A 27,455-nucleotide genomic window follows, 5' to 3' on the forward strand; every position below is an offset into this window, starting at 1 on the left:
TCCCACTTTGTACCCTTAGTTATTTATGCAATACTGAATATATAAGACAGACACAAACATGGCTATTGGTAGAAAGAGCTTTGTAAGACAGACACAAAGATAAGTATGAGAAAATGTGGCATCAGGAATATGAAAGTAGGAAGTAAATGTCACAGGGCTGGGGCCCTTGCATTTGCCACTCTATGACACACAGCAGTGAGTGCATCCTTCTGAGGATGTAAATCCTGACAAGCTTAGTGTTTTCTCCATATATGATGCTTCTCCAAGGAAAATGATGTTTCAGTTATTAGTATTTCTTGGGTGCTAGTATGGTTTTAGCTCTATAGCAATTTTCAGTCCATAAATTTTCTTTGATCTTGGATACACTAACCTCTAAGCATTTGGATGAGTGTTTAATAGTATCTCAAATGGTCCAATGTAAATGTCATTTTTTTAAATTTCGACATTAATTGGTTTAGATTTCTAATAACTTTTTGCTAGAACAAGATCACCATTTCAAATTGTGTCACCTTTACTTTATTGCAATGCCTCTGTTTTCTCCTACTATGATGCCATTCCATGGCTTTGCTGGCTATTTCCTCCCTCTCTGCAGTATGATTTTATAAAGTGGGTGTTCAATTAATTCATTGATCAGGTTAGCATATTTCTTATCATAAAGTGTTTCATATGGTGAAAACCCAGTAGTTGAAGGCTGTAAAGTAATTAGTAGTCTTCAAAGCAACTAATGTGTTCTGTCCAATATGAATGATCTTTACTGCAGTTACTACTCTTTTTCTCATGTATCCCTCAGTTGGACTACATTGCAGAGAATAAACTGAAATTAGTATGTGTTTTATGTTTTCCTCATCAACAACATTTTTCGATATTTTAGAAGTGTACTGATTCCCATTATCAGAAAGAATCGCCTCAGGAACACCTACATTTTGAAAGTAATCTTCAGTGATATTCAGTATGATTTTCTTACTTGTCACTTTCTTCGAAAGAAATAATTTTATGAACCGAGGCAATAAATTAACCATAACAAACATGTATCTGTTCCCCCTCCTTTGCTTTGGGCAGTTGCTAGAACATGTCAATTCCTACTAGATTAATCTGATTTTTTTGCAGTAACACTCTGTAAGTATCATTTATATGTTTAATTGCATATTTTTACATATTTGCTTCTATCACTTTCTAAGTCTCCTGGGAATGTTGTAGAAATGTACATTTTCCTCAATATTTTGAATACTTTTTAATGATGCACATATTTTTTATGCGAGTATGAATATACTGTCCTGCCTAATAGACTTTCCAACTGTCACTATCTGAAGTATGTTTTCAAAAGAAAATTTCATAATATACGTGATAATACAGTTGAACTTGCATGAAAGTCTCTCGGGCATGCAGCCAAATGGATTGATCAATATAGAACCAATTTTCGACTGTGTAACGTGCTGGCATCATCCAGTTACTCCTGTTGACTCACATCCTGGACTAATGGGTGCAGTGTATATACAAGGCGTCTTTGCTCTCCACTGAGCTCATTTATGGGCCACATGTTAGTCTGGCCACAGTGATTGGGGCAGCTCACACTCAGCAGTCAAGTGATGGGCCTCAGTCAGTGTTCTACTTTTGCCATGCTCGGTGTTCCATTTCCACTACCTTTGGAGAATTTTAGTGTGGGAGCCCATGCTTGATTAAGTTGAAATCCATTGTCATTGTTGATGAGGTTCTCATGTAGCCAGATTTCGGTAAGTTCCTTGTATATACAGTCCATATGACGGGATGTGTTGTACAGAATTTTTGCATCTTCATATTTCATTTTATGGTTGGTTTCAAGGCAGATTTCAGGAGTTGCTGATTTTGTTGGCTGCTGGTGGTTGGTGTGTCATTTGTGGTCTGTGCACCTTTCTTCAATTGTATGAATGGTTTGTCCAATGTATACATTCCTGCTGTCACATGGTGTGTAATACACTTCAGATCTCCAGAGTCCAGGATGTCTTTTAAGTCCCCAAATGAGATTTGGTCTCTGCCGGCAGGCGATACACACATCTGATATTTTCTCAAAGTAAAATTCTACCGATTTTTCCAGATATTTTGCCTGGGGCATGGTACGTAGGCTGCCTTTTTTGGTTGGTCTTCATCGCATGTTGGCTGTGGTGTGGTCTTTTGCTTGAAGATGCATCGAATTTGGTAGTCGCTATTGTCGTTTATCATGTCACTGAGGTGGCCTGGTTTGGGATTTATGCTTTCTTCAATGGAGATCAAACAAGCTCTGTGGACCATCGTGTTCAAAGCTCCTTCTCTTTATGGCAGGTGGTGACAGCTAGAGGCGTGAAGGTACTGCTCTGTGTGCATTTTCTTTCGACAGACACTGTATCCAAAATTTCTGTCTGGTTTTCTCCATATCGAAACATCCAAGAATGGTAACTAACGATTTTCCTCCACATCCATGGTGAACTCAATTTGATGGTGGATAGAGTGCAGGCGTTGCAAGAAAACTTGAAGCTAATGTTTCCCATGAAGTCAAATGATGAATGTATCATCAACATATCTATAAAAGACTGTCAGTTTGAATTGTGCTGAGCCTAGCGCCTTGTCATCAATATCTTCCATGTACATATTGGCCACCACAGGTGACAGTGGACTACCCATAGGCATGCCATCAGTCTGTTCATAGAAATATCCACCAAAAAGAAAATATGAGGACATAAGAACAGAACTGAAAAGTCTGGTGAATGAGGGCCCAAATATCTTTTCGATAAGTCCCAGCGACTCCTTGAGTGGATCTCTTGTGAAAAGTGACACAACGTTGAGCCTGACCATTAGAGCCATGCTGGCTAATCTGACTTTCTATGGATGTTGCACAAACTAAGCCGAGTTCTTGATGTGGTTGCTCACGTTTGCTGACCAACAGATTCTAACGCCAAATGTTTTGTAAGCTGGTACATTGGTGCTCCTATTGTACTCACTATTGATCTCGAAGGTGTGCTCTCTTTGTGTACTTTTGGAAGCCTGTAGAGCCTAGGTGGCACAGGAAAAACTGGATGGAACACTGACGTGCGGCGTCTATCATAAGAAAACCCACATGGACCAGTGCCTACACACCTCTAGCTGACATCTTCCATCACAAAGGGAAGGAGTGCTAAACACACTGGTTCACAGAGCTCGTATTATCTCTGACAAAGAAAGGATATAACTAACTGGCCCACCTCAGAGACTAGTTCCAGAAAGATGGCAGTAACGACCACCAAATTCGGTTGCCTTCAAGGAAATGACCACACCACAGCCAACACCCAAAGAGGACCAACCAGTAGGCTGCATTCCATACACAGGAAACGTATCTTGAAAAATAGGTAGAAGTTAATAACGAGGAAATACCACATGTGAGTACCACCCGCCGGCAAACACCAAATATCCCTTTTAGGGATAGTAAAAGACGACATGAGACTCCAGAACTCTGTAGTGTGTTACATATCAAGCAAGTGCGGGAATGCATACATCAAAAAACCATACACACAATTTAAAAAAGATGTAAAGAACACAAACGACATGCCAATCTCCAGCAGCTCACAGAATCAGTAGCTGCTGAAAATTCCCTTGAAACCAACCATGCAATGAAATACAAAGATACATAAACTCTGCACAACACACTCCCCTATTGAGACTGTGTGTACAAGGAGGCTATCTAAATCCGACTACATGAGAAACCCAGCAATAAGGGCAATGGATTTCAGCTTAGTCGAATGTGGGCTCAGGCAGTGAAAATTCTCCTAAGGCAGGGTAATTGAATACTGAGCATGGCAAAGGCAGAAAGCAGACCGAGGACCGTCATCTCTATGTCCAGCACATCATGTGGTCCATACATGGGGTCAGTGGAGGACAAAGATGACCAGTATATATATCGCACCCACTGGTTCAGGACAGCATCAGCTAGAGTAACCTGGTGGTGGATGACACGTTACGCCATCGAAAATTCGTTCTACAACGATCAGTCAATCTGGCTGCATGTCCAAGAGACTTTCAAGCAGCGTATTCGCCGTGAAAAGCTACGAACACACATTAGTTTCCTCTATGGGGAGGGAAGCTTGATAAAATCTGAAACGATAAACAACGCCTTCTGACTGCACTTGCCTTTTTGAAAGGTGTCATGATATCCGCATTGTGCCAGTCTTTTCCAAGAACGTACATCATATCCAGACACAAGCACTGAACCAAATTACTAGAGGAGCCAGCCTGGCTCTAGTGCATGGACTGATCAGAGAAACACGCAGCATGCTTGACTCCATAGGATACAAACCCCTTGCCCTGTATCTAGAACTGGCGTCCTTGTTTGTCCCCATTTCTTGGGAGGGGGTTGCACATTCATAATGGATGCAAGCAGCATGGGCACAATGAAATGCATCTATGAAACAGTCTTCAAAGCTGAACCGACTAGCATCAAAACAGCCAAATAAAGAGGCTAGGTGAACATTATGAATCTTACAGGGAAATACCTGCCGCAGAAATCAATCATCAGCAGAGTCGAACAAGTTGCCTCCACTCTACCGCCTTATACGGTGCAAGAGATACAGCGGAAAACGTGCTGTACTCTCTCCAGTCCGCGCCGCTGACGCATAACATCTCCAGATGGGAAACACCCACGCTGCGTTCTCTGTGCGACAATCATGACATTGTCGTCCTCCCAGTGGGTAAGGGGAACATAATCGTCTTACCAAAAGTCGCAGAATACGAAGAGAAAATGTACAAGTTCCTAGATATCGCAACTTACAAGACGATGGCGACGGATGCAGTGCAAAGAGACTGAACTTCTCCGAAGTGCTTATACAGAAAATAAAAATAAAAAAAAACACAAAAAAAGTAGTTATATTAACTTAAGTATGTTGTTAAATTAACCTAATTATGTCATGTATTGGAAAATTCGACTCGTTCCACATCATTACGAAATATCGTATTCATGATCCATGGAACTAGTATTAATCTAATCTAATCTAATCTAATCTAACAGAAGGGACGCCAATTGCTGCCGGACCACCTAGGCTCTACTGGCTGCCAAAGGTATACAAAGGGCTCTCACCTCTAAGATCAAGAATGAGTTTAGTTCGAGCACCAACATACCAGATTGCGAAACACTCGACGTTAGTTTTGAGTCCTTTTGTTGGTAAATGTGAGCACCACACCAAGAACTCGGCTCAGTTCACGAAAATTCAGATTAGCCAGCTCAGATCTCATGGTCAGTTTTGACGTTGTGTCACTTTTCACGAGAGCCCAAGTAGAGGAATCGCTGGAACCGTTGAAAAAGGCCCTCATTCATTGAAAAGACCCTCATTTATCAAACTTTTCAATTTTGTGCTCACATCCACATATTTTCTTTTTGATGGACATTACTACGAACTGATTGATGGTGCGGCTATGGGTATTTAGTTCCCTGTCACCTGTGAAGGCCAGCATATAAATGGAAGGCTTTGAGGACAAGGCACTACGCTCAGCACCATAATACTGACATTCTTTTACAGATATGATGATGATACGTTCGTCATTTGGCTTCATGGAAAGATGAGCTTCAAGTTTTTTTGCAACACATGAACTCTATCCACATCCAAACTGAGTTCACCATAGAAGTGGAGCCAAACAGACAGCTGCCATTCTTGAATTTTTTTTTTTTTTTTTTTTTTTACGGAGAAAGCAGATGGAGCACTGGGACACAGCGTGTATCGGAAGAAAACTCACGCAGATCAGTATCTACATGCCTCTAGCTATCATCACTTGTCACAAAGGGAAGGAGTGCTAAACACGCTTGCCCACAGAGCTCATACCATCTGCGACGAAGAAAGGGTCTTTTTCCAAAAAACAGCTACAGCAACAGCCAAATTCTACTTGCCTTCAAGCAAAAGTCCACACCATAGTCAACACCCGATGAAGACTAAGTATTGTGAGCTCACTTTTTCTAAAAATTGGCAGGTTCACATTTTCAAAGAAAGTAAGGACATCAATAGCTTCTAAAACTGCAGTGAGCATATCAGTTGAGGATATAATATGCTGCTCCTTTAATTCGCCTGCAAAAATGGCAAAAGAGAGATTTAGCGCCTCGAACGATAACGAAAGTCGATAAGCGGCCTCTGACGTCTTCGATATAACGTGTAACGTTATAATGACGTTTACCTGTGTGCAAACAGTCAGACTCACAGTCGACGCCTCGACGGTGAGACACCGTTTCTGATCGTATTCGTGGGTGTCAATGTTTTCGACAGAAATGTTTAAGAAGAAACCAAACATTCCTCCACGACCATCTCCCCCAGGAATATCTCAGTTATTAGCAGATCTAGATAACTCGGATTGTGATGACATTGTTTTCCAGAGAAATAAACTTGCTTTAGGTAACGAATTTCATGATATATTCTGTTTGGCGTCTTGTAGTGTGAAACCAAGTTTCATCAGCTGCGAGCAATACATTTTATTATTTTGATTACGTGTGCTTAGATCGTAGGAGGAAGGTAGACGTTCCTGTCAAAATAACATTTTCATTTCCGCAGAAAATTTGCTGAATGAAATTGAAAACAGTGAAGAAGACAGCGGTGCTGGCGATGATGAAAATGACCCAGAAAAATTGTATCTGCGGGTGAAAAATTTTGTGGAAACAAATAATATACTGCACGAATACGTGAAAACATTGGAGCAACAAAATGACAACCTTCAAATCTGTGACGCTGAATTGAAACGAATAGCGGAAGAGATCCGGAAACAGGCGCAACAAGCGCTAAAGTGAACTTGGAATACTGCAGTTGTAATAAAAGGAAGACAGCGTCTTTGATCTGGAATTAATAGCCCGTTTTCCTGACGCATAGTGAATGTTTGCACTTATTATTGCCATGTATTTTAGCTGTTCAGTGAGCGGCGATGTGCCATTTCTTGTGCACCTAATGTAAAATTTTAACTGGTGTGACTTTGTTTTAAATTATTTGATTTCTCTTGTGTTTATGTTGCTGTATCATCCTGTTGTTGCGTTACAATAACTGAGTTGTATTTGAAAATATTCATGAGAGATAAATATTTGGGTACAGTACCGTAATTGAAATGTAATATGAAACTGTATATAATTTGTTTCCAGCACTAGTTGCTTTGAAGGTTGGGTACAGTATCTCATAGAGCCAATCTGAGGCGCCAATGTAATTAAAAGAATAGCTGCTACTCACCACATAGTGGAGATGCTGAGTCGAAGAAAGGCACGACAAAAACACTATCAAACAGCTAGCTTTCAGACAACAAGGCCTTTGTCTAAATTACACAAAATACACACACTCACGCAAATGCAACCCACACGCATATGATCACAGTCTCTAGCAAGTGGTTGCGTGTGTAAGAGTTGCATTTGCTTGGGTGTGTGCATATGTGTATGTTTAATTTTGACAGAGGCCTTGTTGGCTGAAAGCCTATTGTGTGACAGTCTTTTTTTGTGTGTGACTTCTGTCATTCAGCATCTCTGCTATATGGTGAGTAGCAACTATCCTTCTTTTCATTATATTATTACATTCCATCCTGGTTTTCCATTGTTCAATCTGAGGTACTTGAGACAATAGTCAAACTGTTGTTGCACAGGACATTAGGTAGAAATACTTTTGTGAATTGCTTCAGGACAGTGTGGCCCCCTAGTTCTTAGTTTACCAGTCACTTCACATCACGATGAGCAGAATCCAGTATGTGGAACCTTTGGCAACATTTAACAAAGAGCTGTGATATTTGTGTCCTTTGCTTCCAAATTGCATTGCAGGAAGCTTTATCTTTTTGTTGTATTTGAAAACTTCATTTACAGAAGATAGTAGTGTACATATTTTTCCCAGCAATAATCTATGTTCCCATATATTTAAAAATGTGTTTGTAAACCAGTTTACATATTCCACGTCGTAGATATTGTAAAATTGATTGCTGGAAGATGCAAATTGCATATTAACCAGACACATTGATTCTCAGTAAATAGTTTTGAACACCCACATTTGGTACTTACATACTACCATACTTTTCACATTGTCCATTAATTCTGTATGTTAAGAAAGAAAATAAAGATCGTTAGAAATTTTTTGTTTTCAACACCCGAAGCTAGTGAAACATTTCATGTGACATCTGAGCTACCTCTTGCTGAATTTAGTAGATGAACATAATGAGATAGAATGAAAAACTGCAAGTCACTGGTCGTTCTGTAGATAAAACATATGTTAGTCAAACTGCTACTGTGAGAGTTGCTGTGCTTACTAAAATGCTTTCAGGAAGAATGGGGGTGTAAATCGTTGTCTACCGAATGACGTTTGTGTTTTTGTGACTTCCTTTATTTATTTTGGATGAGTCTATGGGTATCTACATTTGCCCGATTATGGATGGTACCGTCCCCTTTCCAGAGGAAATGAAGCTGTATTTGATGCTAATGATGTTAGTACCTAAAAGATATTTAATTACACTTCCTATTCTGTTAAACGAGTGTCACACGAATGATATTTCAATATTATGAAAATGGTAGTTGCTGCTCACCATGTAGTGGAGGTGTAGGTAGGCACAACAAAAAGACTGTCAGAAAGTGAGCTTTCTGCCAACAAGGCCTTTGTCAGAAATGGAAAAAATACACAAACACGTAAATGCAACTTGCAAGCACATGACTACAATCGCTGGCTGTTGGGGGCCAGGCTGTGAGCAGCAGCACGTGATGGGAGAGGCATCTACATTTATACTCTGCAAGCCACCCAACGGTGTGTGGCGGAGGGCACTTTACGTGCCACCGTCATTACCTCCCTTTTCTGTTCCAGTCGCGTATGGTTCGCGGGAAGAATGACTGTCTGAAAGCCTCCGTGCGCGCTCGAATCTCTCTAATTTTACATTCGTGATCTCCTCGGGAGGTATAAGTAGGGGGAAGCAATATATTCGATACCTCATCCAGAAACGCACCCTCTCGAAACCTGGTGAGCAAGCTACACCGCGATGCAGAGCGCCTCTCTTGCAGAGTCTGCCACTTGAGTTTGCTAAACATCTCCGTAGCGCTATCACACTTACCAAATAACCCTGCGACGAAATGCGCCGCTCTTCTTTGTATCTTCTCTCTCCTCCGTCAACCCGATTTGGTACGGATCCCACACTGATGAGCAATACTCAAGTATAGGTCGAACGAGTGTTTTGTAAGCCACCTCCTTTGTTGATGGACTACATTTTCTAAGGACTCTCCCAATGAATCTCAACCTGGTACCCGCCTTACCAACAATTAATTTTATATGATCATTCCACTTCAAATCGTTCCGCACGCATACTCCCAGATATTTTACAGAAGTAACTGCTACCAGTGTTTGTTCCGCTATCATATAATCATACAATAATGGATCCTTCTTTCTATGTATTCGCAATGCATTTCATTTGGCTATGTTAAGGGTCAGTTGCCACTCCCTGCACCAAGTGCCTATCCGCTGCAGATCTTCCTGCATTTCGCTACAGTTTTCTATTGCTGCAGCTTCTCTGTATACTACAGCATCATCCGCAAGAAGCCGCATGGAACTTCCGACACTACTAGGTCATTTATATATATTGTGAAAAGCAATGGTCCCATAACACTCCCCTGTGGCACGCCAGAGGTTACTTTAACGTCTGTAGACGTCTCTCCATTGATAACAACATGCTGTGTTCTGTTTGCTAAAAACTCTTCAATGCAGCCACACAGCTGGTCTGATATTCCGTAGGCTCTTACTTTGTTTATCAGGCGACAGTGCGGAACTGTATCGAATGCCTTCCGGAAGTCAAGGAAAATAGCATCTACCTGGGAGCCTGTATCTAATATTTTCTGGGTCTCGTGAACAAATAAAGCGAGTTGGGTCTCACACGACCGCTGTTTCCGGAATCCATGTTGATTCCTACAGAGTAGATTCTGGGATTCCAAAAACGACATGATACTCGAGCAAAAAACATGTTCTAAAATCCTACAACAGATCAACGTCAGAGATATAGGTCTATAGCTTTGCGCATCTGCTCCATGACCCTTCTTGAACACAGGGACTACCTGTGCTCTTTTCCAATCATTTGGAACCTTCCGTTCCTCTAGAGACTTGCGGTACACGGCTGTTAGAAGGGGGGCAAGTTCTTTCGCGTACTCTGTGTAGAATCGAATTGGTATCCCGTCAGGTCCAGTGGACTTTCCTCTGTTGAGTGATTCCAGTTGCTTTTCTATTCCGTGGACACTTATTTCGATGTCAGCCATTTTTTCGTTTGTGCGAGGATTTAGAGAAGGAACTGCAGTGCGGTCTTCCTGTGTGAAACAGCTTTGGAAAAAGGTGTTTAGTATTTCAGCTTTACGTGTGTCATCCTCTGTTTCAATGCCATCATCATCCCGGAGTGTCTCGATATGCTGTTTCGAGCCACTTACTGATTTAACGTAAAACCAGAATTCCTAGGATTTTCTGTCAAGTCGGTACATTGAATTTAACTTTCGAAGGTAGGGGTGGGGGACAGTTAAGTGGTGCTTCATGGAGTGGGGAGCGTACAGAGACGAGGTGGAGAGAGGGTAGGGCAGCTACGCACTGTCAGGAGGTTAGACGGAGGGCGGGCAGGTGGGGGTGGGGTGGTAGTGGTAGGGTAGCAGATGTAAAAAGACTGAGGGTGCATTGGTGGAATGGGGGTCAGTGTAGTGTTTGAGGCCAGGAGGGTTACGGGAATGTAGGATATATTGCAGAGAGAGTCCCCACCTGCGTAGTTCAGAAAAGCTGGTGGTGTTGGTGAGGACGATCCAGATGGTACAGGCTGTGAAGCAGTCATAGAAATAAAGAACATTGTGTTGGGCAGCACGCTCAGCAGTGGGGTGGTCCAGCTGTTTGTAGGCCTCATTGTCGGTGGCAATTCATATGGACAGACAGCTTGTTGGTTGTCATGCTTGTAGATGAATGATATTTTGAGATGCTACCATGAGCCAGAATAGAGACTGTTGTGTGTTTCGATATTAAATTTAATTGATGGTTTTATTAAGCAAGTTACAGTGTCAGTTCAGTTACACCATTGCTAGGAAATTGATGTAGTAGCACTTGTCAAATTGTACCATGAACAATATGGAGCCATCCAGTGACATATTTTACAATTACATATTGGAATACAAGGATGCATGCATCCTATGTATCATTTGTTCATTTCTCTTTTGATGTAATACTGATAAGAGAGTGTAGCTTAAGTGACTGCAGCTCTCTTATGGTAATAGCATTTGTTGAGGTTTTCTGTAGTTTGGGCATCCACAATCACCATCCATGTTGCCACCCCAGGTTATACATTAGCAGGCAGAAGCTACCACGGCTGGCTACTATGGTGATGTAAACTAACAACACATTACAATTAGTGTTAATTATCTCCCACTGGTAATTACAATTATTACTTTTAGAATACTGTATGTACCCTATGTTACAAGAAACAGCCACTCTCAAAAAAGTCGACTGCTCTTTCTCCAATGCTTCTCAGCTTCTGTTTTTGCATAATACCTCAAATGATACATTTATATTAAGACCACTATCATCTGGCAAAATAAAGACCTGCCCAGTACAAATAATAAAGTTACACAGAATTTTCATTCCAGAGTAGTGAATTATCATTGTACTTTGTTTTTTAATATTTGGAGATTTTCAATCCCCTGCCAGATGTCTGCTGACAACTTGATGCAGTCTTTTGCACTAGAATATGAAACTCAGTTCTGAATCCCAGAGGATGATGTGTAGTCTGTATGACAATTATGTTAACTTCTAAAATTGTGATTGTGAATTGCAGAGTTCATCCTGAGTTCATTCTTGTTACTAACCACAGAGGTGTTTGGTTATCAACTTTACTTAATGGACACTCGTATTTAATAAATATTTTTTTCACCGTGGCTACGATGCCTCAGAAGATTGTGCCAGAGGACAGAATTGAGTGAAATGTGCTGGCAATACTTTCTGCAGGTCAACATGGTGAGATAGATTTCCAAGTGCAAAGCAGGCAGAACTGAGGTTTTTGATTAACTTATCCACCTGCTGGTGCTAGATAAGTTTATTATCCGTCAGGATATCCAGGAACTTCATACATGGAGCTTCATCCGGTATGTGCCAGTTCTGCTTTTACATACAGTCTACCAAACTGCAGGTGGCAGAGGATGTCACATGTTAGGATTTCTTTCCATTCCAGTTGCCTGTAGAGGGCAGGAAGAATGACTGCGTAAATGCCTCTGAGTGTGCTGCAATTCATCTAATATTGTCTGCATGGTCCATTTGACAATGATGCACTGGAGCCTGAAGAAATATTTAAATTTGGCTGAAGTGCATTTAGGTGTCAGTGACTCTTCTGCTGCATACTGCTGTTGGCAAGAAATTTATGTTGGCCAGTTGGGTGATAGTACAAGGTAGCCTATGAGCATTGCTGAATCTAATGATGCTATTTGGCAGAAGATATGAATTAATTACTTTTGTTTTTGACAAAGAGAGCATGAGATTGACAGTTATTGAGCTGGTTGTTGTGGACTGTAATGTTGATTGCTGAATCGCCTGTCTTTCTTGTATTGTATGTTTCTTGGAATATTACAGGTTTTCTTGGCATATTGCTTTGTATTCCAATATTATGGTGTGTGAGTTGGTACAGCAAACAAATATGACTGGAGGAAAATTGGCTGTGGTGACAGACTGATTTACAGCACAGCCAGAATGAGATCTTTACGTTGAAATGTAACAGTTTGGTTGTGAGCTGACAAAGCCGACTAATGTGACTGGAGGAGACCTGGCTGTGGTGACAGACTGATTTGTTGTGTAGTCTCATGATCATTTCGAGACTTTATGTGGTATTTTCAGAATGTCCCCTTTTGCAAGATGGTGGTTAGTCAGGAACCCCGAGTATAGTCTAAGCTTTGTGATCATATTCTGTTTTATATGACAGCAGTCTGCAAAATATATTCCTCCATGCTCCCACATATTTCACACATTTGAAATCATGATAACAGTTATTGAATGCCATTTTCTCATTGGTTCCACCACCTTGTCTAATCATCTGACTCATGATTTGTTGTGTACACTTTCAGTCATTCACTGTATAAACAGTTACCTACTGTTACCAACTGGCACCGACACTGTAAGTGAACTTTTACGCTAGATTCTTCTCTTGATACTGGTTCTTGAAATTTTGTAACTAGGCTTTAGCTAGATAATTTGCATCTTTCTTCAAGAGCCTGGCAGCTCAGGGCTCTCAACGGTTCTGTGATGCTCTCTCATAAGTCAAACAGATTTGTTGGTTAGTTTTTTTTAAATATAAATATGTGAGTTAGTAATTGCAACACACCACCTTTGACACATTCGTCAGCTGATACTTGTACCCGAGTTTTCATTTTCTCTTGTATTTCCAATATTGCATTGCATTGCAGTTCAGGTATGTAGATGCTTATGACGGCTTAGCAGATCAATCGTGGCATGAAACATGTGGCCACATATGTTGCATGTAATGGAGGATGTGGTTGCACCTGGCAACCTGACAAAGTTTGCACCTCTGACTTTTTCATTCCCCCTCCCCTCCCCCCCCTCCTCCCCCCCCCCCCCCCCCCTCTCGCCCACCCCGACTTTCCTGCTCAAAACACGAGACAGCAGCTGAAGTAGCCATGTGCCAATGTTTACGATCTTCTACTGTGGTGTGCCAATTACTTGGGTCAGTGTTTAGACTCTTTAGGTTCTTCTTGAATCGGTCCTTATAGCACTTCAGAGGAGCAGCACAGAGCCTTCACCGTGTGCCCGCTCCACTATACAAAATTTGCTGAGGAAGTCTGTTGTTTCTCATCCACCGGATGTGCCCAATAACAGTGGCTTCTATACTTCACGTCTTTGCCTTCTCAAGAACCATATTGCTTGATACAAATTCATCCCATTTGATATTCATAATGAATACAAGCTTCTGTTGATTGAAGCATTCTAGTTTGCAACCATGGAGCAGGGTAGAAACAACACCTGCTCGATACACCATCAGGTGCGTAGTGTCACATCTTCCTTCAGGAAGACCTGATGTAGGATATGTCCAAAAGCAACACGTGCGGCATGCGTCCTGTTCTCCTCGGCCTTTTCCGATGAGCAATTAGTTGATAATATACTTCCTAGATAGAGGAAGTGATGTAGTTTTTCCAAAGGTGTGCTAGAAATAGAGATATTGAGATCTGGAAAAGTAGTTCCAGGAGCTGGCTGTGCTAGTATCTTTGTTTTTGGTTGTTTATATGCAGTACTGAAACAATTTACAGACAGTTGCAGCTCTGTGGGTGTGGAGAAGCATTTTCATCAGCATGCTGTAGCCTGAGTGAGACTTGTGAATCTTTTAGGGTGCAGTCTAGACTGATTAAATAGCCCTCTGTCAAATCTGTATTTATGTTCTACTCCTCCATTGTTTATAGCATGCTCATAAGGCATGGCTGCCTGCTATGGAGCAAACAGCATTGGTGCAAGGACACATCCTTCTTTGAGCCCATTAGTAATAGGGAATTTGTCCTATGTTTGATTCTGATGTAGCACTTGCCCAGGCGTGTCATCAGAGAAAGATTGAATTAGTTTGACAAAATGTTCAGGGCAGCAAAAACATTTTAAGACCTTCCGCATAGCTTCAGTGGGCCCTGTATCAAAGGTCTTTTTTTTTTAGGTTAGAACGCAAATAGTAAAGGCTTATGTTGTTTCCTGTGCTTCTTCTGCAGTTGTTTAAACATTACAATAACAGAAGTTGTTCTCCAGAATAGCAAGAGCTCTCGGTGAAATACTTTTCCATTCCACTCCATTGTGACAGATGCAGCAACAATAGATAAATGAGTCATAGAGTGAACAGTCTGTGTTGAAATTATGTAATTGTTTTATTAGTTCCAGTTACTCATTTCTCATCATTAGTACATCATCAGACTAGAAGAATTAGAAAATAATTACAGTTCAAACACATGGATACAGCAAGCAGCAGATCTAATATCACTAAAACATGGATAAAGTTAAAAAATTTAAAAACTTACTTGGTTGAATATTGGAAGTGTTAAGTATGGGACCCAATTGTCACGTTAAATGGCAGTGGAAAACATGCTTGTCATGAGTTACTAGTCCAGGTCTTGGCCCTGGAGCAGCAGAAATACAAAACATGTGCAGGAGCGTGGGGAGAAAAAGGGGGGGGGGGCGGAAGGAGGGAAAAGGAGAAGTGGTTAAATATACCGGAAACCTTGATTACTAATATGGAAGAATGGGGGAAAAGTGGTGGTGGTGAGGGGGGGGGGGGGGGGGAATGGTGTGATATGAGGTTCATGATGTAATGTAGAGGGTAATTTTGTAATAAGCGAAAGGGGAACTTGTTGTGTTGGTAGAGAAACATTTTGAAGTGGAAAGAAGGGTGCCATAAGCATTGAAAGAAGGGGGGAGGGGAGGACTTAGTTTTAATAAGGAGTTCACTGACAGATACGTATGCCTCCTCGCAGATGAACTTTGCCACCTCCGTCCAAAAGTGACCCATGTCCACAGATTGCTCCATCAATGATTTGGACACTCAGATTATCCAGTAACTGTACCACTTTTGGGGTTTATAGAAAGCCCACGACCAGTGACACTGTGGTCCACTTGACGTACTGGCACCCTTTCAGTTGTAAAAGAAGGTTTTTTTCTCATATAGTCAACCATTTATGTGAGCTCCCTTTAGCTTCAGAAACTGTTGGATAAAAGTTTGCAAACCTGAGACACATTGCTAGAACCAACGGATACCATTCTAGACTGGTAGATCAAATATACAAAAATAAAAAAAAAATCTCTAGAAATAACACCTACTTTGATCCGAAGTCCAGGACTTACGAGGCCATATATGTGTCCTTACCTTTTCTAGGAGACCTTCTTAAAGGTCATCACTTGAAGGTAGCTTTCACAATTAACACTTTCGCTGCGGCTGACGCTTATAAGTGTCACAACAAGCCATGAGCCAGTGCAGCTGACGCTTGTAAGCGTCCGCGCTCACTGTCGGATTACTCAGTCTAGTTGCAGCATCTAAGCTAGCATCAAAGCGTGGAAACTTTTGTTTTGTGTGGTCAGTTATCGAATGTATATTGTTCGTAATGGCGGCTCATGTTCTGACACCTGGACCTTCCAATGTGAAAAGGAGCAGGAAAAGTGTTAAATTGACAGAGAAACAGTTACTTAGTGTACTAGACGACAGTGATTTTCTGTGTAGTGAGGACGAGGCATACCACGGAGATTGTCATTTAGAGGCTGCAGAAGAATTGCAGAGTGATGATAGCGTGGAAGCACAGCTTTCGAATCTGTTTCGTGGTAGTTCTGAATGTGACGATATGGATCACGATTGTGTGGAAATCGACAATGAAAAATAGCCTGACCTGTCACACTGAGATAATCCAGGTGAGTCCTGGCATAAAGAACCACATAATATGCAGTATCACCCATTTATGAAGGAAGAAGTTTTGCAAATTCATCCTGCTGGCAATTCTCCTATGGATTTCTCCAAATTATTGGTAACAGATTAATTGTTGCAGCTTGTAGTTGTCGAAACGAATGATAACACAGTCATCATATTGCTGAGCGAAAATACAAAAGAGGGATCTAGGATCTGTAAATGGAAACCTCTAAGTATAGGTGAATTACTAGTTTTTCTGGATGTTTCGTTAAATGTGGGTAACATTAAATATCAGTGGTTACAAGACTACTGGAAGAAAGAACCGCTGTTTGAGAATAGAGGAATAGCGATAAGTATAAGCAAAGACTGGTATTTGATCATATTACTCTCTCTGCAGTTTGCAAAAAATCCAATTCCAGGAAACCCGAAAATAGACGATCTTAAAAATGTGTATTTGAAGTAAATATAATTTCAAATGAATCCAGCTTCCTTTTTCCTCTTTTTCCTTCTTAAGAATTTGCGTTTTGGAATCCAAATTTTTCCTGAATGCAGTGGATTAAGTCAGTACTGAAAATGATACTACAGATCTTATAAAATCTTGACATCAGCCTGTAGCTCAGGTGTGCTTAGGAGCATCAGCTCCGAGCGGTACCTGCCGTTTCAGAGTGTTACCGGTCCACACTTGAGCGTTACCGGCCCGCACTTGCACGTTGCCAGGCCGCACTGGAGAGTTGCGCGCCTGCACCGATGCCGCAGCGAAATTGTTAATGGTAAAATCCAACATTATCTCTATCACAGCTAAAGATTCTTGAAGGACTCATTCCCACTCCATGGTCTACAAAATCGTGCTTAGTGTGCCCCTCATCATACATTGGTCAATCTGGATGAGAAATTAATACTAGATTTCAAGAACACCTTGTAGCTAGAAGGGATGCCATCAAAAACAACTCTTCCTTCTCCGATCATCTTAAGAGAACCAAGCATAATCAGCATCCTCTAGATAAGTTGCAAATCCTCCACCATGCACTCAAAGGCAAAAAGCTTTCAATTTTGGAAGAATTAGAAATTTCCAAGATCGTGAACAGCCTGCTGAACACAGTCTCGATGAGCAGTTGATTACAACAAATCAAACTTTTTTGTGATACTACACTGTATGATAAGAAGTATACGGACACTCCCAAAAACATACGTTTTTCATACTATTTGCATTATGCTGCCATCTATTGCCAGGTACTTCATATCAGCGACATCAGTACTCATTAGACACTGTGAGAATGCAGAATGGGACGCTCTGCGGAACGAATGTGGTTAGGTAATTGGGTGTCACTTGTGTCATACATCTGTACATGAGATTTCCACACTCCTGAACATCCCTAGGTCTACTGTTCCTGGTGTGATAGTGAAGTGGAAACGTGAAGGGACACGCACAGTACAAAAGTGTACAGGCTGACCTCGTTTGTTGACTGACAGAGACCGCCGACAGTTGAAGAGGGTCGTAATGTGTAATAGGCAGACATTTATCCAGACGATCACACAGGAATCCCAGACTGCATCAGGACCCACTGCAAGTACTATGACAATTAGGCAAGAGGTGAGAAACGTCAGATTTCATGGTCGAGCGGCTGCTCATACACCACACATCACGCCAGTAAATGCCAAACGATGCCTCACTTGATGTAAGGAGCATAAACATTTGATGATTGAACAGTGGGAAAATGTTGTGTGGGGCGACGAATCACAGTACACAGTGTGGCCATCCAATGGCAGAGTGTGGGTATGGCGAATGCCTGCTGAACGTCATCTGCCAGCGTGTGTAGCACCAACAGTAAAATTCAGAGGCAGTGCTGTTATGGTGTGGTCATGTTTTTCGTGGAAGGGGCTTGCACCCCTTGTTGTTTTGCATGGCACTATCACAGCACAGGCCTACATTGATGTTTTAAACACCTTCCTGCTTCCAACTTTTGAAGAGCAATTCGGGGATAGCGATTGCATCTTTCAACACGATCGAGCACCTGTTCTGTGACAGAGAGGTTACACAACAATTACATCCCTGTAATGGACTGGCCTGCACAGAGTCCTGACCTGAATCCTATAGAACATCTTTGGGATGTTTTGGAACACTGATGTCTTGCTCAGCCTCACCGGCTGACATTGATACCTCTCCTCAGCACAGCATTCCATGAAGAATGGGCTGCCATTCCCATAGAAACATCCAGCACCTGACTGATTGTGTGTCTGTGAGAGTGGAAGCTGTCATCAAGGCGAAGGGTGGGCCAACACTATATTGAAATGCAGCATTACCAATGGAAGGCGTCACGACCCTGTAAGTCATTTTCAGCCAGGTGCGAGGATACTTTTGATCACAAAGTGTATGCTATCCTTCTTTTTTCCAAAACGAAATCTTCCTTGCCCCCACTACCACTCATCCCCTCCTTCTTTCTTATCCAGCTTTTTTATTAAAATTAATTCCTCCCTCGCCCCCTCCCTCGCCCCCTCCCTATTCCTTCAACTCTTAAGGCACATTTCTTTCCATTCTTCCCAAGTCAAAACTTCCCTCTAAAACCACAAATTTCCCTTTCCTTTATTATAACATTACCCTCTATCTTACACAAACCTCGCATCGCCCCAGTTTCTCTTTTACCCCACCCTCTCCCCTTTCGTATTCTTTCATATTAATACGTAAGGTTCCCTTTATATTTAACCTCCGCACCAAACTTTTTACCTCTTTTTGAGTTTCCATGCTTTAACTTGAAATTTATGGCAAGTGTGTTTTCCACTGCTGTTTTACATGATAATTTGCACCAATCAACCAACTATATTATTAATTTTTTTAATTTACTCACCTTGTAGCGACATTAGATCTGCTGTTCACTAGGTTCACGTGTTTCGAGCTCTAATTATTTCTTTATTGTTCCAGTCTGATGCTGCACGAACCACATGAACCATGTAATTGGACCTAGTAAAACAGTTACGTAAATGTGACAGACTGTTCACTCATTTGAATCAGAAGCTTTTCCAGATAGTTTTTAAGGTTAACTTTTGTTGTCAGACAGACATTTTATATCACTGGGTAAGCATCAAAAATTTTAGTTGCTGGATTGCTCACTTCATTTTGTGCTAAAGACAACATTAATATGTTGTAATGAATGTCTTTTTCATTCTGGCATTGTAATTATGAGCATCATTATTTAGTATGAACTGTAGTGGGTTATTATTTACAACAAACTTCATGAGGGAATAAATATATTGTAGAACAGTAGTCAAAATGCCAAACTCCTGAAACAAGTGGCTACAAGATGATAGTGGGTGAGGACCACATATTATTCTTAGAGCACGTTTTTAAGCAATAAAGATTTTCTTTCTTAAAGGTGAGTTACCCACAGAACATTATTCCGTATGACATTACTAAATATGTTGATTTACTGATTTGCCTCTCTCCTAGAATTGCAGATTGTAAGTGCAAATGTGGCTGAACTAATCTGTTTTAGGAATTCCAAAATATACTTTCTCCAGTTTCAATTCTCATTTATACGGACACCTGAGATGTGTCCTCACTATGTGTTATGCTTATTACTGGTGTAATACCCCTAGACATGCAGAATCAAAATATGTTGTGGCTTTTTAAAATTAAGGGTGAGACCATTCACAGAAAACCAGTCAGTGATACTTTTAAGATCCTTGTTTATCATTTCTTCTGTTGTCGTATGTATGCTTGGACTGATTACAGTACTAATGTCATCTGCAAAAAGAACTAATTCTGCTTGTTGTATGTTAGATGGAAGATAATTTACAAATATGACATTATTAGCAGACCTAAGATTGAGCCTTGGGGAACCTAGTACTGTCTGCTCCCCAGTCTGAATAATGTCCCTGGAGTACATTGGTTGAACTAGTCAGTATAACTTCCTGCATTCTTTTAGTTACATATGACATTATCCGTCATTAACTGTACCATCAATCCCACAAATTTTCAGTTTATGTAGGAGAATATTGTGATATACACAGTCAAATGCTTTAGATAGGTTGCAGAAAATACCTCCAGCACTATTTTGTTACTTAGTGCTTGTGTCAGTAATTACTGTCATCTCTCTTATCACCCATCATAAAGAGGGGATTAACAACAACATATTTCAGCCCATCTGGAAAAATGCCTTGAGTTAATGATCCATTACATGTTTCAGATAAGACAAGGCTTATTATATGTGAACAAATCTTCAGTACTCTGTTGGAAACACCATCAAATGCAGATGAGCTTTTATTTTTGAGAGAATGTATAATTTTCTAAATTTCAGAAGGAGAAGTTGGTGATACATTCATATGACTGAATTTTATGAGCTGTGCTTTTTCATCATACTGCTGTGATTTCTCTCGTGGACTGTCTGTCCCTATATTTTCCACTATTTTTAAGAATTTATTATTAAATATATCTGCTACCTGTGACTTATAATTTATAGCCATTCCACCCAGTTCAGTAATGATATCCTTGTTTGTGGCTGGTTGTCCTGTCTCTAATTTCACTACATTCCATATAGACTTAAGTCTGTTATTGGAATTACTGATTTCTGACATTGTATGCATGTTTCTTGACTTTTAATAACTTTAATAATTGTAATTTTGAGTTGTTTTTGTAGTGTACAACTACTGCAGAATCTGTACTTGTTCTTGCCAACAAATGGAAGTGATCTATAGTTTTTGATATGGCTGTTTTATATTCTTTCTTATAAACTAATGTGGAACACTATTTTCAAATAATGATATAAATTGATCATGAAGTAGATTCAATTTTATGTTAGTATTTTGTTCATTATAAATTTTATCCCTGGTCATCTTTTGTAAACTGTTCTTAAAAACATTTATCCTGGAGTCATTAACTATTCTAACTGATTTCCAATGAAGTGTATCAATACTATAAAGCACTACCTCATTTTTCCTAACTAACTTTACATCATGTAAATTCAGTATCCTTTATTAAAGCCATATTTCACATGGTTCTGACACACTTGAAAAATATTATAAGATGGGACACACAAGTGGTTTGTAGGCAGTCTCCATTATAGACTGTTTCGCCAGTGTCCTGCCAATGAACTGAGGTATGCCACCTAACTTATCCATGACTGAGCTTGTGTGATCATTCTATTCCATTGTTTCACCCATCTATTTCTTGAGTTGTGATTCTTGTTGTGAATCATTGATATTGTAATTACAGAATGTAACAGTTTTCTGTTTTCTAAAGGGCACAATTTTGTGTTTTTGTACATTTACAGCAAGTTCTCAATCTTTGGACCACTTTGACATCCTGTTAAGATCTGATTGAATATTTCTACAACTTTTACAGGCAGTGTTTTGTTATAGACAACAGCATCATATCCAAAGAATCTGCAGTTGGTATTGCCATTGTCTGCCAGGCCATTGATATACAACATGAGCAACAATGGTCCCGTCAAACTTCCCGGGGCATGCCCAAAGTTAATTCTACTTCTGTCGATAACTCTTGAATTGGTGGTAAAATGCTGTGTTTTGCTTACCAAGAAATCTTCAACCTAGTCCCAAATTTTGTTCGATACCCATACAATTGTGTGGTAGTTGCATGAATTCCTTTTGTTGTCCTTCTTGTAGACATGTGGACCTGTGCGTTTTTCCAATCAGTGTGCACAGTATTCAGTTTGAGGGATCTGTGGTTTATTATAGTTATTCTGTACAGGCTCTGGCAGGGATCTCTTTGAGCTATGGATCCTAGTTCAGTTTTAGCTGTTTCACAAGCCAGTGACAGTCGACTTTGCAGTGGTACATAAAGTAAAGTGGGATATTGCAGCTCTATCTTTCATAGTAGAGAAACGTTTGAAAATGGAGTTCAGTATGTCTGTGCTACCTTCAGTTTCAGTTCCTGTGTCATCCATTGGTGTCCTGACACTAACTTTCACCCACTGACAGCCTCTATATACAACCTGTAGTTCTTTGGATTTTGTGAGAGATCTTAAGATTCTACTACAGTAGTCCTTGAAGCCCTTTCATGCACTGAACTTTTGGCTGGGCTTCATTCAGTACCTCTGTATCTATTACCCTATGCTTTGTTTAATAATTATTATAAAGATTTTTCTGTTTCCTTAGAAATTTCTTCACTGTGACTGTACACCATGGAACGTCTGTCCCATCATGAACTGTTGTATTAGGTACCATTTATCTACCAGTATTTGGTCAACTATTCTATTGACTCTCTCTAAAGTTCTGGAGGGGACAAGGAAATGCTGCTAAGGTCCTAGACCCACTGAAGGGAAACTCCTGATCTACATCTCTACGCGCTAGGTAGTGGGTAACGTCACTTCATGTGATGGCTAACATAGACAGGAACTGAGGGATGACTGGGATAAGTCATCACCCCAGTATTTGTTGGGCAGGGCACCCTCTTGCCCAGGAAATGAGAAATTATTTCCAAAGGGGGATGAACCAGCCGGTGGTCAATGGTGTAGGATGTTGAAGGCAACAGGAAACCACCACATTAAATAACTATGGGTATCCCGTCCACCAGCAGTAAATCATTCCAGTATCTTTTGTAAAATTTTCTGGAGAGAAAATAGTCGCCCAATTCGATCTCTGGGTGGGGACTGCAAAAAATACAGCCAAGGTGAAGGAAAAGAATCCCAATTTTAGCATAGCAACTTGGAATCTGAGAACACTGCTTCAGTGTAGCAAACTAGAAAACCTAAAACTTGAAATGGAATAACTGGAAATCAATATCCTAGGCATATCAGAGATGAGATGGCCCCAGCCAGATGATTTCTGGTCTGAAGAATACAGAGTCGTTCACACCGGAACTGACCAAGATAGACCAGGAATGGGAGGAGTTGGGATAATTTTGAGGAAAAACTACGGCTCACATGTCAAGGGATATGTGCACTATAGCTCTTGAATAATAGTTGTCAAATCTGAAACTGAACCAAAGAACACTGTGATAATACAAGTATACATTCCAACATCCAAAGAAGAAGATGCAGTCGTTGATGAAACATACAAAGAAATAAGTAATGCAATGATAAATGATATGGAAGATGAAAACCTGATTGTCATGGGAACCGATATGTGATTGTGGGTGAAGAACCTGAGGAAGGAATTGTTGGCAAATATGGGCTTGGAAGAAAAAATGAAAGAGGAGATCGAGTTCTGCTCGAGGCACCAGTTAGTTCTAGCAAACACACTTTTTCAACATCACAAACGAAGAAGATACACATGGAAACCCCTGGAGACATGAGGAGAGAGCAAATTGATTATATTGTAGTGAAAGAATGTTTTAGGAACCAGGTAAAAGATTGCAGGAGCTATCCATCTGCAGACACGGGCAGTGACCATAACATGGTCCTGCTGAAAAGTTCACTCAGATTCAAATGTCTAAAGAAGAAGACAGTAAAACTTAAATAGGAACTAGAAAAACTGAAAACTGAGGGACTGACAAAACATTATGCTCACAAAACAGACAACCTAGCTAAAATTTTCAACATGGTGGGGTAAATGAAGACTGGGATCAAATTAAATCCAGTATATACAGAGCAGCGGAAAACATAGTTGGAACAACTAAACCAAAAAAAAGAGGAAATGGATTACAGCAGATGTTATTGAGCTTATAGAAAACAGGAGACTATACAAAAATGCAACTGATGAACAACGAAAAGCTGAATACAGAATACTAAGTAATTTAATCAACAGAGAAGCTAGGAAAGCAAAAGAAGATGTTCTTGAGGAAATGTGCAGGGAAGTGGAAGAAAATATGCAAAACGGAAGAACTGATTTGGCATACAGAATAGCAAAAAAAATTTAATGAATGTAAAACGACACTCTCAGGTACAATAGAAAATAGAGAAATGAAAATGCTGTTTAGTGAAGACATGGTAAAGAGATGGAAAGAATACATTGAGGAGTTGTATACCGGAACACCTGTTTTGGAGGAGGTAATAGGAAGAGAAGGGCAAGTAGATGAAGATGACAAGGGGGATGACATTTTACAAGAAGAATTTGACAGATCTCTAAAAGAACTATGGGACAACAAAGCAACGGGTATTGATGACATCCCTGCAGAACTAGTAAAGAATGCTGGCAACAGGATGAAAATGATGCTGCTTAAACTTGTTACTATAACACAGGAGAGATAGTACAGACTTCCAGAAGTGCATCATTGTTCCTATACCAAAGAAGGCAGCAGCTACAAAATGTGAACAGTACTGAACTTTAAGCCTAATATCACATGCATCAAAAATTCTCATAAAAATAATTCTGAAGAGAATTGAAGAGAAGATGGATGATATGCTGAGTGAAGCTCAGTTTGATTTCAGAGGGGGATCAGGAATAAGAGGAGCAATTCTGGCACTGAGACTCCATACTGAAAAGCAATTACAGAAAAATAAACCAACTTATATTGCCTTTATAGACATGGAAAAGGTGTTTGATAACGTTATCTGATGAGAGATGTCCAGAGTACTGAGGAAAATTGGAATGAAGTACAAAGACATCTGTGTGATACTCAGTTTCTATAAGAATGAGGTGGCAGTGATTGGGATCTGTCACCAGGAGCAAGAAGCAAGTATTAGAAAAGGGGTAAGATAAGGGTGTGCTCTCTCTATTATATTCAATGCTTACATCCAGGCAGAATCGGGCAATATCCAAGGCAATGAAGATGCACTTGGTAGAAGCATTGGTGTTTCCTGTATTCTTATACGCATGCGAGACCTGGACCGTGAAAGGTAGTGATAAGAGCGGCATTGATGCCTTCAAGGTGTGGTGTTGGCAGGGAATGCTACGTGTACCATGGACTCAAAAAAGAACAAATGTTTCAATAATATAAGAACTTAAAATCACAAGAAGGTTATCTTCTCGTGTCAGCCAAAGATACCTTCAGTTCCTTGGGTACATCTTGAGAAGGAAAGGGGATAATTTAGAGGAGTCCATTGTGCAGGCCAAAACTGAGGGCAGAAGACCATGTGGGAAAGCAGCAAACAGATAGTTGGATGAAACGAAGAAGATTACCAGCCGACCGCTTCACGTCATATTAAGAAAGGCCGAAGATCGCTGTGGATGTAGACATCTGTCTGAAGTTTCAACTATGTAAGAATGAATGAGAAAATGAGGTCATGACACTCAGCACTGAGTAAAATGACAAATGTTTATAATATCCAGGAAGCTATGGACCAAGTTCGAGAAACAAATGAGGTGGGAATCAAAATTAATGGGCAGAAGATAGACATGCTACATTATGCAGATGATGTTGCTATAGTCAAGGAGACAAAAGAGGATCTAGAGGAAGTCCTCAGAACAATGGAAAGGATTCTATGCAATCAGTATGGAATGAGAATAAACAAGAAAAAGACTAAAGTGATGGTATGCAGTACAGAAGCAGAATATTAACTCTGAGAATGAGAATTGGAAGAGAGGAGCTGGAGGTGCTAGAGGACTTTACCTACATGGGAAGCAAAATAATAAGGGACGGTAGAAGCCGGAAAGAAGTTGTGAGCAGAATACGAGAGGCCAAAATTGCATTTAATCTGTGGAGGAACTTATTCATCAGTAAGAGCATCAGCCAGAAAATAAGGAAACGTATCATGAAAACAATCATTTGGAGTGTGGCCCTATATGGATGTGAAGTTTGAACAATGGGAAGAGAAGAGAGAAGATGGCTAGAGGCCCTGTAGATGAGATGCTATAGAAGGATGATGAAGATCAGCTGGAGAGACAAAGTAACAAATGAAAAGGTATTTAGAAGAGTACAGGAAACCAGATCTCTGTGGAGGCAAGTCCAAACAAGAAGAGACAAACCTGTAGGGCACATCAACATTGTTGGAATAATAGCAGAAGGAGCTATTGAGGAAAGGAATTGGCAGGGGTGACCAAGGATATCATACATACAACAGGTCATGAATGATGTTGAATGTAACACGTACGTGGAAATGAAGAGGAAGGCAGATAGAAGAGAGAAATGGCACTATGTTGCAAACCAACCTCGGGGTTGAACACTAACAGAAGAAGGAAGATGAAAAAGAAGATTCTATGAAACTGAGAGGGGCAACAGCCTTTTCAGTAGTTGCAGGGGCAACAGTCTGGATGATTGACTGATCTGGCCTTGTAACACTAACCAAAACGGCCTTGCTGTGCTGGTACTGCGAACGGTTAAAGCAAGGGGAAACTACAGCCGTAATTTTTCCCGAGGGCATGCAGCTTTACTCTATGGTTAATGATGGTGGCGTCCTCTTGGGTAAAATATTCCGGAGGTAAAATAGTCCCCCATTCGGATCTCCGGGCAGGGACTACTCAGGAGGACGTCGTTATCAGGAGAAAGAAAACTGGCGTTCTACGGATCGGAGCGTGGAATGTCAGATCCCTTAATCGGGCAGGTAGGTTAGAAAATTTAAAAAGGGAAATGGATAGGTTAAAGTTAGATATAGTGGGAATTAGTGAAGTTCGGTGGCAGGAGGAACAAGACTTTTGGTCAGGCGAATACAGGGTCATAAATTCAAAGTCAAATAGGGGTATTGCAGGAGTAGGTTTAATAATGAATAAAAAAATTGGAATGCGGGTAAGCTACTACAAACAGCATAGTGAACACATTATTGTGGCCAAGATAGACACAAAGCCCACGTCTACTACAGTAGTACAAGTTTATATGCCAACTAGCTCTGCAGATGATGAAGAAATTGATGAAATGTATGAGGAGATAAAAGAAATTATTCAGGTAGTGAAGGGAGATGAAAATTTAATAGCCATGGGTGACTGGAATTCGAGAGTAGGAAAAGGGAGAGAAGGAAACAGTGGGTGAATATGGATTGGGGGTAAGAAATGAAAGAGGAAGCCGCCTGGTAGAATTTTGCACAGAGCACAACTTAATCATAGCTACCACTTGGTTCAAGAATCATAAAGGAAGGTTGTATACATGTAAGAAGCCTGGAGATACTGACAGGTTTCAGATAAATTATATAATGGTAAGACAGAGATTTAGGAACCAGGTTCTAAATTGTAAGACATTTCCAGGGGCAGATGTGGACTCTGACCACAATCTGTTGGTTATGAACTGTAGATCAAAACTGAAGAAACTGCAAAAAAGGTGGGAATTTAAGGAGATGGGACCTGGATAAACT

General features: G+C 40.5%; 1 protein-coding gene across 1 annotated transcript; it reads left to right on the top strand.

The window, feature by feature from the left end:
- The first annotated feature begins 6,125 nt into the window (after nt 1-6,125).
- Nucleotides 6,126-8,050, top strand: LOC126483850 (UPF0449 protein C19orf25 homolog). The gene is made up of 2 exons (XM_050107065.1): nt 6,126-6,356; nt 6,513-8,050. The coding sequence occupies exons 1-2, from the start codon at nt 6,218-6,220 to the stop codon at nt 6,743-6,745; spliced, it is 372 nt and encodes a 123-aa protein (XP_049963022.1). The 5' UTR covers nt 6,126-6,217; the 3' UTR covers nt 6,746-8,050.
- The last annotated feature ends 19,405 nt before the right edge of the window (nt 8,051-27,455 follow it).

Source organism: Schistocerca serialis, chromosome 6 (genome assembly GCF_023864345.2).
Source record: "Schistocerca serialis cubense isolate TAMUIC-IGC-003099 chromosome 6, iqSchSeri2.2, whole genome shotgun sequence".
NCBI classification, from domain to species: domain Eukaryota; kingdom Metazoa; phylum Arthropoda; class Insecta; order Orthoptera; family Acrididae; genus Schistocerca; species Schistocerca serialis.

Excerpts from the sequence above, each read along its gene's own strand:
- LOC126483850 (XM_050107065.1), top strand. The coding sequence starts at position 6,218 with ATGTTTTCGACAGAAATGTTTAAGAAGAAACCAAACATTCCTCCACGA. Across the intron at positions 6,357-6,512 it reads GAGAAATAAACTTGCTTTAG|AAAATTTGCTGAATGAAATT; the intron begins GTAACGAATTTC and ends TCATTTCCGCAG.